The sequence below is a fragment of the Haliotis rufescens genome, unplaced genomic scaffold (genome assembly GCF_023055435.1).
Source record: "Haliotis rufescens isolate VD_foot unplaced genomic scaffold, xgHalRufe1.0.p SCAF_19, whole genome shotgun sequence".
NCBI classification, from domain to species: domain Eukaryota; kingdom Metazoa; phylum Mollusca; class Gastropoda; order Lepetellida; family Haliotidae; genus Haliotis; species Haliotis rufescens.
The window spans coordinates 22,750,910-22,764,759 of NW_025963879.1; the positions used below are offsets into that span (position 1 = coordinate 22,750,910).

Consider the following 13,850-nt stretch of genomic DNA (forward strand, 5'->3'; position numbering starts at 1 on the left):
ATACGGTCCCTTATCTCACGGTTGGTCACATTTAATAATATTGAAGCTCTTTTCTTAGTAAAATAGATTGAAAAAGATGTGCATTAATATAGCAATTTATTTGCTTCAACCAGTACAGAAAACATGTTTTCTATCCAACTTGACCTCTGTAAACTTTGGTTCCAGAGTAGCCCCCGGTCATCCAGCGAGTTGTCTGTGAACACGCAGTCCAGCAATGGCTATTCTCCCCTCCACATGGCCGTGCTGCACCAACAAACTGACCTGATCAGCCTCTTCCTGCTGCGGGGGGCGGTGGTCAACGTGCACAACCAGAAGCTCACCACCTCCGTCCACATGGCCATCTGTGTGCAGAGTGAGAAGGTGATGACAGGTCTTTGATAGGCATTAACAAGTTGTTAGAAAACATGAGTGAGTGAGTGAGTGAGTTGGGTTTAACACCGCTTTTAACAGTATTTCAGTTATTTCGCAGCGTGTCAGCTTAATGTGGGAGGAAAGCCCGAAGTGATGCAGGTCTCAGACGTTTACCACTTCGGTGAAACCTACGAGCACGGGTATGGTGCTGACAAACCTAGAAACATAATCGGGGGTGAACCGGGATTCGAACCCACAATCATAGGTTTCTGGCATGCCCAAGGGACGCAACTCTGCACAGCGAATCGCGGTGCCTTAGACGACTGGGCCACCCGTGCCCCCTTAGAAAACATGAAGCTTTAATCTTTTGTGGATGACCTCTACTTTATTGTTTCATTCGATGAGGGGGCACGGGTGGCCCAGTCGTCTAAGGCACCGCGATTCGCTGTGCAGAGTTGCGTCCCTTGGGCACGCCAGAAACCTATGATTGTGGGTTCGAATCCTGGTTAGCCCCGATTATGTTTCTAGGTTTGTCAGCACCATACCCGTGCTCGTGGGTTTCACCGAAGTGGTAAACGTCTGAGACCTGCATCACTTCGGGCTTTCCTCCCACATTAAGCTGACACGCCATGATGTAACTTGAATACTGTTAAAAGCTGCGTTAAATCCAACTCACTCACTCATTCATTCGATGAAGTGACAAGAAGTAGCCCTGCAACATGACAAACACAAAAGAGGGGGTGATCCATGACAGATTCTAGTCTTCAAATTCATATGTGATATGTCCCTATTAAACAAATTGTATAGGTATAATATACAGGGCCCCGTTCCACAAAGCCATCTTAGTGCTAAGGTCATCATAACTCCCATACATTAACACTGGCTTATGATAGTCGGAGTGCTAAGATCAATTTGGGGAACAGTGCCCTAATTTATATTTCTTAAATCGCTTATTATCTTATCACTCTTATATACATCTTTTATTCCAAATAATATCTCCCTTTTAAATAAATCTTAATGTTATCATATACATGTACTTATATACATACAGGTTTTTGTTTGAAGTGCCCCATGCTTCTTAAATCATTCATATTTTCTTTTATTTAAATATAACTCTTAAATATAAGTTTTCTATTTTCATGTTCCTATCTTACATCTTAGCATCTATGATGTGTACTTTATGCGTTTAATTAATTTAAGTATCCATCTCGAGTTCATGTCGAGTGTATGTACCTTAACTGTATACTTGTCACGTGTTGTTTGTCTTGATATTATATTGTCATGATCTTTGATGTATATCAATTTCCTGAAAAGGTAATAAAGTATTATTCGCTGATTTAGTTGATGCATGTCATCATATTTCAATTGTGTTGATCGATGCTCATGATGTCAATCACTGGCTTGTCTGGTCCAGACTCAATTATTTACAGACCGCCATCATATAGCTGGAATATGGCTGAAAGTCTTGTTGACATTTCACATTTGTACATATGTACATTTGTGAAAGAAACATTTTGCTTGATCTTTACACTGTCAATGTAAATGAATTTGTTCCTTTGATGAAATCAGTCAATACAAATATTAATAGAAAATATCAATGTATATTTATCATGCCATGTCAATAAGAAAGTAATTTGTTTGTTGTTGTTTGTTTGTTTGTTTGTTTGTTTGTTTGTTGTTTAAGGCTGCACTCAGCAATATTAAAGCTATATGACGGCGTTCTGTAAATAATCAAGTCTTGACCAGACAATCAAGTGATTGATAACATGAGCATCGGTCCACGCAATTGGGATACAATGACATGCATCAACCAAGTCAGCGAGCCTGACCAAACAATCGTGTTAGTCGCCTCTTACAACAAGCATAGTCACCTAGTTACCCCGGATCTTCACGGTTATAATTTGTATGTACAGCCTCTCAATCCGCTTATACATTGTGATACATGTACTATTGGCCTGTGGCCTTTCTGTGTCGAGAATAAAACATTGATTGACTGATTGCATTATTAATATTCACATTATCATATATTGTTATAGTTTCTAGTTTTAGTGCATGGAAGGATTATCTCCCCTTCTGTTTTCAGATCCTGAAGACCTTGCTGGACGCAGGTGGGGCAGTGGGTGTACAAGACATCAACGGGGACACCCCACTTCACATCAGCTGTGCAAAGGGCTTTGCTGCAGGTGTTAACTTGCTTCTCCAGGTACAGTTCACAGTTTTGTCTAGGTTTACATTTAGTGTCCTTGGGCCCACAACTCATGCTCATGATGTCAATCACAGGTTTGTCTGGCCAGTCTCGATTATTTACAGACTGCCATCATGTAGCGGAGAACAGTGTTAATTAGTAAACTAACAAATGTCAAAGTCAAGGTCCCTAGATAAAAGCTGGTGAATAAAGTTTGTGGTCACGTTTTTAGCTCACCTTAACTGAAAGGCCTGCCATCTGTATAGCCAGCATGTATCACTGTGTAATTTAGTATATGCTGTCAGGTTACCTGTTGAGTGGAATTTTGTTTTTTTATGTTCATATGACCTTGTATTTGACCTTTCTGGGCTAATATAATATTTGGTTTGTTTGGTGTTTAATGCCGTACTCAGCAATATTCCATCTGTATGATGGCAGTCGAATCTAGACCAGTCAATCAAGTGATTGACATCATGAACATCGATCCACACAAATCGGGATACGATGATATGCATCAACTAAATCAGCAAGCCTGACCACCCGATCCCGTAAGTCGAATCTTACAGCAAGCATAGTCGCCTTTTACTGCAAGCATGGGTTGCTGAAGACCTATTCTACCCCAGATCTTCATGGGACACTAATATAAAAAGGCAAGGGACCGAAAGCCCTTCAAAGAAGGGTCTCTTTCTTGCAACCGACACACTTTAAAAGACTCCCAGAAACCTTTGCACTTTTTCCGTGATATTTATTATCTTCTCTGAAACTGCTTGGGGGCTGTTGGGTAGCCTTGTGGTTAAAGCGTTCGCTCATCACGCCGAAGACCCAGGTTCGATTCCCGACATGGGTACAATGTGTGAAGCCCATAACTGGTGTCCCCTGCGGTGATATTGCTGGAATATTGCCATAAGCGGCGTAAAACTATACTCACTCACTCACTGATACTGCTTCACTGATGAAATTGAAATTTGACATTCCTGTTACTTCTTATTCTATTCAAATCTTTGGTCAAAATATCTTTAAACAAATTTAAACCTTATTCTAAAATATCACAAGGCACAGAAACTTTAACTTTGTGGGACTAATAATGGCTGTCAGAAAAGTCATAGTAGCTCAAGGATGGCTGTCAACTTCAGATCCGTAGAAGATGTTGCAAGAAAGAAGAGTCCCTTTATCCAGTTATCACAATTGATCTTTGTCACCATTATAAGTTTGAAGCATCATAAAATTATTCCTCCATTTCAGGTCAGCAGTGTCTTGTGGCTCTGTGTTTGAAGGGATTCTGTGGAAGTAATAGTTGTTTGTGACATTCCTATGAATGTTTTCATTCCAGCATCGGGCCAGTGTTATGACCCAGAACAGGAGAGGTAACACCCCACTACATTTAGCAACGGAACGAAACCATCCAGGTATTGTACAGATTCTTATCAACCATGGTGCTGACGTGAGAGTGAAAAATATACACGGGATGATACCTACAGATCTCACACAGGTAGGCTGGCTGGGTTTATGTAGGTTCATATTTCCAGAAGGTCTTGAAGTCTTTAACCAGGAATTGGACTTCCATCTTCCCAAGGCAAGAACGTTGACTGAAGTCCAGTTTCAACCCTTGCCGAACTATGCTGGAATTTCTGCACTTGATCGTAGTGCCACCAGTGGCTATTACAGGTTATGTCCCTTCTATGTCCCTCTTATTGACCAATCAGATTCCACCTCTCATATCACTTGCATTTGCTGCAAACAACATTGCGGCGCCCGGTCAAGACGATCTTTTCGATAATCAAGATCTATGTTGTAATTAAAGGGTCCTACCCTGCAAAGTGCATCAAATCATTTGAGCACCTTCATTAAAACATGGAAAGAATTGGACAAAAATCTGTAGATGCCCAGTTGACGGTACACATGCTTTGCAAATGCTGCAGTCGACCAAATCTGCACATTGAAATGCATGCTGTTTACAAACCAGATGTCTAGTTCGTTACATGATTTTGATTGGACTATGCATAGACTCTTTAGTCCAGCCAGAATTCCAGCCTAATTTGGCAAGAGTGGAAACTGCACTTTTATAGTCACTTAACTCCTTTGCCTTGGGAAGATGTCGGACATCAGGTTAAAATGGTCCAACTGTCAATGTTGATTGAAGGTAGCCTGTGTTATGCTTTAATATGTCCAATCACTGTTAGCATATATACTCTAGTTTATGTATATTGACAAATCATCTCATGGTTGTCTTATGTTGTGACTCTGAATGGAGTACAAGAGGAGCTGGATGACCAGTCCCAGAACCTGGCTGATTCAATTCAGCTGTCTGTAGTATTGGCATTGGTTTACCAGTGTGTGGAATTAACTGTGTGAAGACCACGTTTGTGATGACACATGTCCCAGTAGTTGCAAACATTGACTTGTCGTTTAATCTCCAACCAGTAATAATAGACCATTTTTATTGCTTATATTTCCACACCACAACCGGGCATGCACAAAGTGCAGTTATTACCCCGGTCACTGGATCAGTGTGCACTCAATCATTCTCATCTCCCTGAGGAGTATACAACCCAAACTGCCTGTTAGGCACTAGGTTAACAACCACATTGCCATCTCATCCTATTGGGTACCCGGTCACTGCTGGTTGAACAGGCACATTTCGAACAAAGTCACTTGCCCAAGGAGACACCACGTGTGTTACATGTGCTTCAGTTTGGGGACCAAGAAACTGTCATGAGCCAAACTGCTGAATGCAGTCACCCATCCAACTACTCTCTGTGACCAATGTTGCTTAATCTCACCTGATTTGTGACCTGTGCGACCCGTGAAGATTCCGGGGTAGAATAGGTCTTCAACAACCGGGTCGGTCGGGTAGCCTAGTGGTTAAAGCGTTCGCTCGTCACGCCGAAGACCCGGGTTCGATTCCCGACATGGGTACAATGTGTGAAGCCCATTTCTGGTGACCCCCGCCGTGATATTGCTGGAATATTGCTAAAAGCGGCGTAAAACCATACTCACTCACTCTTCAACAACCCATGCTTGCCGTAAAAGGTGACTATGCTTGTCGTAAGAGGCGACTAAAGGGATCGGATGGTCAGGCTCGCTGACTTGGTTGATACATGTCATCGATCCCAATTGCGTGGATCGATGCTCATGATATTAATCACTGGATGGTCTGGTCCAGACTCGATTATTTACAGACCGCCGTCATGTAGCTGGAATATTGCTGAGTGCGGCGTTAAACAACCAACCAACCCTGTGCACTGTGCAGAGGACCAGGTGCAACCGATACTCAAACTACATTCATTGCATGAAGGCTGATGTGGCATTAAGAAATAATCACATCCATTACTATTGTATTTTATTGACATCCTTGATTACCCTGGGCAGTATGTCTCCTTTCTATTGGGATAAATATCCTGGACCCACCTTCCACCACAGCTTTATTTCGACTTTGTTTGAATGACACAACTCTGAAAATAGCCACCAAATCATATGACTCTGTGCTTCAACATTTAACCTGGGCCCTGTTCCACAAAGCCATCTTTGCGCTTAGGTGATCGTAACTTCCATCTTTTAACACTGGCTTTTAATAGTCGTAGCGCTAAGATCGCTTTTTGGAACCGTGCCCAGGTCATCAATACCATAGTACTCGACTCTTCCTGTTGCATACCATCTCCAATACAACTGGGAATGCCTGATAGCATGAGGACTTCCTCCTTTAACTTAAAAATCCGGAAATCGTGGATTCTAGGGTAGAATGGTCCCCAAAAACCTATGCTTTTCAGGAGAGGCGACTAAATGGGACGGGTGGTCCGACCCGGTGACTTGGTTGATGCATGTCATTGTATCCCTTTACGTGGATTGATGCTCATGATATCAATCACTGGATTGTCCTATCCAGACTTATTTACACACTTCTTACATATGGCTGGAATATTGATGGGTGCTGTGTTAAACAGCAAACAAACATATAATACTCAGGAAAACAGGATTATTAAGGGCTAACTTTTACAAGGCCACAATTTTGAAATTTGATCACTGACAAAATATCATATCAAGAGTCATTTGGACTGGTTGTTGGTTTCAAGCTCATAATCATGACAAGTTTTAGTTCTATGTTGGGTCACGTCAGTCTGGAAACATTCTTTTAGAGGCTTTAGAGTCAAGGCTATTTTTCGTAATGGAATCGAGATATATTACTCTGGAAAGTCAAGGATGATCTAATGATGACAATCGATGTTACTCACAATATCTGTGGTCGGGCAGCCTAGTGGTGAAAGAGTTCGCTCGTCACTCCGAAGACCTGGGTTCGATTCCCGACATGGGTACAATGTGTGAAGCCCATTTCTGGTGTCCCCCGCCGCTGAATACTCACTCACTCACTCTTACAAATTTAATTTCCATTTCATGTTTTCACAGATATATGTCACAAAGAATACCAGGGCAAAGCTAGATGGCTACAGGCTGAATGTAGACATTTTGTTACAGTGTTGATAATAGTATCCTAACAACTGTTATGTATCATTATTTTTAAGAACTCTGCAATGAAGCGTCTCCTGGAGAGTCAGAGGCCTAAGTCACAGTCAGAACCCAGCAGTTCTGGTAATGGTGGGGCTGCTGCATGCAAGGGTCCAGGTAAGTCACACATTCCTAAGGATCCAACACATCGGCTCTCCACAAGTTTCTCTGGTTTACATGAGTGTGAGTGTTTAACTGCTTGAAACTTGTATTGTTCGACACATGTTGTGTAACAACTACAGGCATCTATGCATCATTGTACATCCAACTCCTATAGTGCAGCCTGATTTATTGACAAATAAGTCCAAAACTTCCAAGTTTGACAAAACTAGAGTGATGATGCAATTCATTTTCTTTATCTTTCATAATGTTTATAGAATGTTAGTTTTGTTTGCCTTAGAGGAACATCTTGTTATTAGTGTGTTAAGACTTTCCTCCCTTGTCAAATAAATGTAAATGATAATATAGGGAAAAAGATTATACTATATTCTACATTAGTACCTGCCAAGGTGAATACATTTTAACTGGTACATGTGCATGCAATATATTTTTTTAACAAATCACTGCTCTATGGCAGAAATATTGCTAATGATACATAAGGCTTGCGAAAAAAAATTAAAAAATTCTCAGACAATGGCTTTTGAATTCTTGTGCGGGGAGGTGGTGTTTTGGGTTTTTTTTCTTTGTTTTGTTTGGTTGTTCAAACTAATATGTAACCAAATAAACAGTTGTGTAACCAAATAAACAGTTGTGTAAAATCAACCTGGGAAAGGACCTCCCAGCATAAATGTATTCCTTGATACAGTATTTGACTACAGTTGAACTTGGAATATTTAAGGATTTGGGTTGAGTTTTTTTAAAATGGAAATAAAAACGAAACATGCGGCAAACTTTGTGAAGATGCAGGCGGTGCCTGAGAACCAAGACCATTATTTAGCCTTATTTAGTTGCAGCTCACTTTTTAAAACAAAGGCCTCACAGTAATACACTCTTGCTACATGTTCAGACTTGTTCATCAGTATTTCTTTATGAATTTATCATGAAAATGTTCAACAATAAAAACAATCATCAGTTGTCTACACTACCACTAGCATCAACAGTAATTCCATCCGGCCATTCGCCACCATTCGCTTCTTTTCAAGTGGCCTCACCAGCTCAATCTCTTAGATCACTAACTTAGCACAGAATTTCTCTCATTAAAAATCAACAACCAGTCACATCACCTCTTCTGAACGTGAGTTTGGCACAGATGTATGTTCAAAATCCCAGCTTTGTCCGAGCAACCCAATTGATATATTTAAATGAATCAGTAAGAAATGCGGGGACACGGGTGGCCCAGTCATCTAAGGCCCCGCGATTCGCTGTGCAGAGTTGCTTCCCTTGGGCACGCCAGAAACCTATGATTGTGAGTTCGAATCCCAGTTCACCCTGATTATGTTTCTAGGTTTGTTAGCACCATACCCGTGCTCGTGGGCTTCACCAAAGTGGTAAACGTCTTGAGACCTGCATCACTTCGGCTTTCCTCCCACATTAAGCTGACACGCTGTGATATAACTGTAACACTGTTAAAAGCGGCGTTAGAAATGCTGTTATAAATGAAAGTTTCTGTTGTATTTTAGATGTTCAGGCAGGATATGAGACAGCGTGCAAAAGTAAGGCAGGGACTATTGATATCATGTCTAGTTTCAGTTGTGTAATTTGATTGGATGTATGATGTTGGCATCTCGTTATTCATACTGGGACCGCCTCCGTGGTCTAATGTAGAGTGTTCGCCTGTAGAGGAGACTGTCCAGGGTTCCTAAAGACGTCAAAAGATGGAACTTGTTGTTTCTCTGCCTTATGCTCAGCATGATGGGGTAAAAACAAGGACTGGTTGCCTCGGAGTCACTAGACTGTGTCGGAATGGGGTATTCATGTTAAAGTGCTGTATGGTATCTCATAATCAGCATCAGTCCAGACTAGTACAAGCAGCCACACAAAAACACACACTGTGTGGACTGTTGTACATCCTGCAGTTGATATAATGTTTCTTAAGTTAAAGGGTCGGTCAGGTAGCCTAGTGGTTAAAGCATTAGCTCATCACGCCGAAGACCCGGTTTCGATTCCCGACATGGGTACAATGTGCCCATTTCTGGTGTCCCCTGCCGTGATATTGCTGGAATATTGCTAAAAGCAGCGTAAAACCATACTCACTCACTCACTAACTCTTAAGTTAAACAGGCCCCTTTGCACTAGATTTGAACTTAATACTAGCTGTTGAACTCAAATTTACAGAACTGTACGTGTTTGTATGTGGAATAGATGTTTACATGTAATTCCATTTCCATACCAGGCAACCCAAAGCGTCAAGTTGGCATCCAAGACCTGTTTGCAGCATTTGAGGAGTCAGACCTTCACACCTTGAAAAATCTTACATCAGCCATCCAGTCCTTTGACGGGCGTCACAGCTTGAGGAGGACAAGCACTCGGGACCTCAGTGCACCCCGTCTAGATGCAGCTCTAGCCAGGAATCTATCCATCCGAAGCTTTGATCACAATCGACTCCGACACACAGACTCGGTGGACAAGTGTGAGCCCCTGTACATCTATAAGCTGGCCATGCAGGGGCAGCAGGTCAGCGGCGTGTCGGCAGAGGACGTTGTGCATGGGCAAGTGATACCCTCGGACAGTGATTCGGATGACGATTTGTTCAGAAAGACCAAACCTGTAGAGGCTCCACAGAAAGTGTTGTCGGAATCAGAAATGACGGATCTCATTGATGTTGAACTGTGATAACATTCCATGATCAAATAGGGGTGTTATGTTCGATAATTCGAAATCATCAAAGTCAGATCTTTCACTCTGATGTGATCTCTCTATGTGTAAAGGCCTGACAACCCATCCGTAGAAAGTCGTGCCAGTGAAACTTAAGCAAACTCTGATCACCCCATCTAAATGAAGGATGCTTTGGTTCTTGAGCCAATCAGTCGTCTGCACTATGAGATGATTTGACTTTATTTTGTTATCTCGATTTGGAAAATTCGATTTTAACAAAAGCAAATCTCCTTACACTACAAATATACCTTCAATGGTGCTACCTTTCTTGTGTGGAGTCATGGTGCTCAGAAACAACAGGGTGTATAAAATATCAACAACCATTACGATGGTGATGCCTTTATTATTAACATTCGAGACTGGTCATGTAAGTTTGTTTTCAGGATACAGAAAAACAGATATGTTGCTGTGAATGCTTTGATCACTGGTACCAAAAATTGTGAAACCTCTATGCTGAGTGCCTGATTAGAAAGTCGACCTGACGCGACCTTCAATGATCTGAATGAGAGCCGATGTAATTGAGTATATAAAAAATCACACCGCTTTGAACTGTGTGGATTCCAGAACCTAGAAAGCCTGGTGGTCCTGAGACTTGAGTGAAATGTGGATGTGATGATCACAATGACTGGTGGCAGAAGTTGAACTTAGTTGGTGACCATCAGGGGAGAGAACTCTGTCACTTGGTGAATGGAACCTGGTCCAGAATCGATTATTTACAGACCGCCGTCATATTGCTGAGTGCGGCATTAAACAAACAAAAAAAACATTTATTTATTGATCAAACATATTCAAGCATCAGTAAGAACAGTAAGGCATATATGTTTGCAGAATCTTCAACATGAGACATATTATGAAGTAGATATTGCAATCTCATTAAAATCAGATCTTAGTTCTTGCTACTGCTAAACAAAGATCCGAGGACATCCCATTACGGGTCACGTCAGACACACCTTGCGGGAACTTTGACCGACCAATGGAATGACCAATCAGAAGGCAGCTTTCTCGTGCTTTACGGCACAAATTTCAAATTGGCGACTACACTTCGAAACATATTTTGACAAATTCTCAATTACAAATTTGAAACCTGAACGAAAAACATTCTGAAATGGCTAATAGATGGTCTAGATTGTAAGGATTCAGCCATTAAACCTGTAACTATCGTTCGGAATACCTCATGTTAAAGTTTTCGAGATTGTACGATTAGAAAATCACATTCCGACTGTCACTTTCATAATCTGGTAAGCAAGGCACTGATTGGACGGATGAAAGGTCGTTCTGACGTGACCCCGAATGGGATGTCTTCAGATCTTTGTTTAGTCATAGCGAGAACTAAGGTCTGATTTTTATGAGATTGTAGATATTGTGTATTGAGGGTAGCAATGTTCAATTGTTACGCACCCAACAAACCACAGTGTAATCATGATGATCGGGGGGCGGTCGGGTAGTGGTTAAAGCGTTTGCTCGTCAATCCGAAGACCCGGGTTCGATTCCCGACATGGGTACAATGTGTGAAGCCCATTTCTGGTGTCCCCCGCCGTGATATTGCTGGAATATTGCTAAAAGCGGTGTAAAACCATACTCACTCACTCACTTACTCATGATGATCGGGAAATGTCATATTGCACGATTGAAGTAATTTATTCCTCATTCCATTCACAGCACAGAATGAAAGATGAAATTTATCATGACTAATAATGAACATATTGCTTATAAACTACATTATAAAATATTTAGTTGATATGAATGTGTATTGATTGTACATATAAATGCCACATACAAGGAAAGAATGGGAATTAGTTGTATAATGAAAAGGTTCATATGATGAAAGATTGTGATGAGACTACATTAAAATGGTAAAAGGCGACTATGCTTGTTGTAAGAGGCGACAAACGGGATTGAGTGGTCAGGCTCCTTATGTGGCAATCCTTGTAAGAACTGAGATTTAACATCAGTTGGGCTTGAATAATTGAGGGACACCTCATTTGCAATTACTTGTCAAGTGACCAGTAAGTATAAGTGCCTTCACATTCCCCAGTATTGTTTGTCACATATTCACAGATATGACAGTGATATACTTATTATTATGTTATATTATTATATATAATGTTTATATTGTGAAACATCTGGTGTGTGATCTGTTCAGAGAAGCTGTAGGTGATGCTATACCAAACATTAAAATCAGACTTTTTACTCCCATATACCTCTCTGCATGAATATGGGACAACCCCCTCCATAGAAGGTCGTGCATGGTGGACCCTGAGATAACTGACCACCTATTCTAAATGAAGCATGTGTGCGTTCTTAAGCTAATCATATGTCAGCTTTTTATTATAATTCACCAACTGGATTCAAGAATTTTGATTGTATTATTTGCATTCGGAACTGGCTGTTTAATTTCATTTTCAAGATACATAAGTCAGAAATGCTTATCTTAATGCTTTGCTCACTTGTAATGAGAACTTAGAAGTCTTGAGGTTGAATAGATGATAAGAAAGTTAACCTGACGCGATGACGTCCTGCGGAGGTGTCCTCGGATCTCTATGTAGAGGTGCATAACAGAGTAAAAGATCTGAATTTAAATACATTGTTTATGCTGAAAATATGTGATTGTTTTGATTCCTGGTTTGAAAGGTTTTGAATAAGTTTCAAATTAGTTTGCGGTGAATGATCATGGGAGAAGACTATTTGCCTGGAGTAAATTGAATCTTTAAAGAGTGCATTTCCAAGAGGGTTATTTAACTTGAACTTGTATATATCTTCAAAATAATAAAAGTTCATTGCATTAAAGACTCATTCGTATTACTATTTCTTAAAGGCTCGTCACGCTGAAGACCCGGTTCCATTTCCGACATGGGTACAATGTGTGAAGCCCATTTCTGGTGTCCCCAGACGTGATATTACTGGGATATTGCCAAAAGCGGCGTAAAATCGTACTCACTCAACAAATTGGAGGATAATCCAGTTAGAGTTGGGCCCCAGCAACCCATGCAGGTTGTAAGATGTGAAATGGATGAGTGGTCAGATAAGGTGACTTGGTTGATAATGTCACCGTACCCAGATGGCCTGGATCTTCCTCCAAATAGACATCTCTGGATATTCTGGTTCAGACACAATTAACTGCAGGCTGCCCCCATTACGGGTCGCGTCAGACCGACCTTGCGCGAACTTTGACCGACCAATGGAATGACTGATAAGAAGTCGACATTAGCCAATCAGAAGGCAGCTTTCTCGTGCTTTACGGCACTAATTTCAAATTGGCGACTATGCTTCGAAACACATTTTGACAATTCTCGATTTAAAATTTGAAACCTGAACAAAATAACATTCTGGAATGGCTAATAGATGGACTAGAGTGTATGGATTCAGTAGTTAAGCCCGCAACAATCGCTCGGAATACCCCGTGTTAAAGTTTTTGAGGTTGCATGACTAGAAATCACATCCCGAAAGAGTCACTTTCTGGTAAGCTACGCTCTGATTGGTCGGATGAAAGGTCGTTGTGACGTGACCCCTAATGGGATTTTCTCAAATCTTTGTTCTAAAAATGTCTTATGAAAACATTCAAGTAACAATGTGGGATCGTTGCTCCCAATATATCCATCACATGATTCTCTCATACAGACCCCATTTTTCTGAAGACTGCTGTGATATAGCCCGCATATTGCTGAGTGCAGTGTTAGAACACACACACACACACACACACACACACACACACACACACACACACACACACCTTTAATGACATTCTAAAAGTGTCCTATGAACACATTAAATGTGGGCAGACGCTTTATCCACTAGACCACGGAGGCGGTCACTGCCGATGAGGATGCTGAGGAAGAGGTATACACTATCCCATCCTCCTACATTGTAACCTACTGTACCAACAAAATACTTTCAATGTCAGTTCAGGATATTGGCCGACCTGTAGTTACAAGTGGACCAACATCATTCTTCAGTTGAACTCTTGTTGTCTCGTCTTAATCTATGGTTGCATGGGTGGCAC

At 41.2% G+C, this 13,850-nt stretch overlaps 1 protein-coding gene and 1 long non-coding RNA gene across 2 annotated transcripts in view; one reads left to right on the forward strand and one right to left on the reverse strand.

The window, feature by feature from the left end:
• Positions 1-10,581, forward strand: part of LOC124135317 (ankyrin repeat domain-containing protein 27-like) — a 51,707-nt gene extending 41,126 nt beyond the window's left edge. The window contains exons 23-27 of the mRNA XM_048399007.1: positions 166-360; positions 2,435-2,554; positions 3,867-4,025; positions 7,054-7,153; positions 9,369-10,581. Of these exons, the coding sequence (XP_048254964.1) occupies positions 166-360; positions 2,435-2,554; positions 3,867-4,025; positions 7,054-7,153; positions 9,369-9,808 (1,014 nt within the window). The 3' untranslated portion in view covers positions 9,809-10,581. The remainder of the gene's footprint in view (positions 1-165; positions 361-2,434; positions 2,555-3,866; positions 4,026-7,053; positions 7,154-9,368) is intronic.
• Positions 84-13,004, reverse strand: LOC124135318. Its single transcript, XR_006861219.2, has 2 exons — positions 12,789-13,004; positions 84-341 (listed from the first exon to the last, which is right to left on the reverse strand). It is a non-coding gene; the product is annotated as an uncharacterized LOC124135318 (long non-coding RNA).
• Positions 13,005-13,850: the final 846 nt, after the last annotated feature.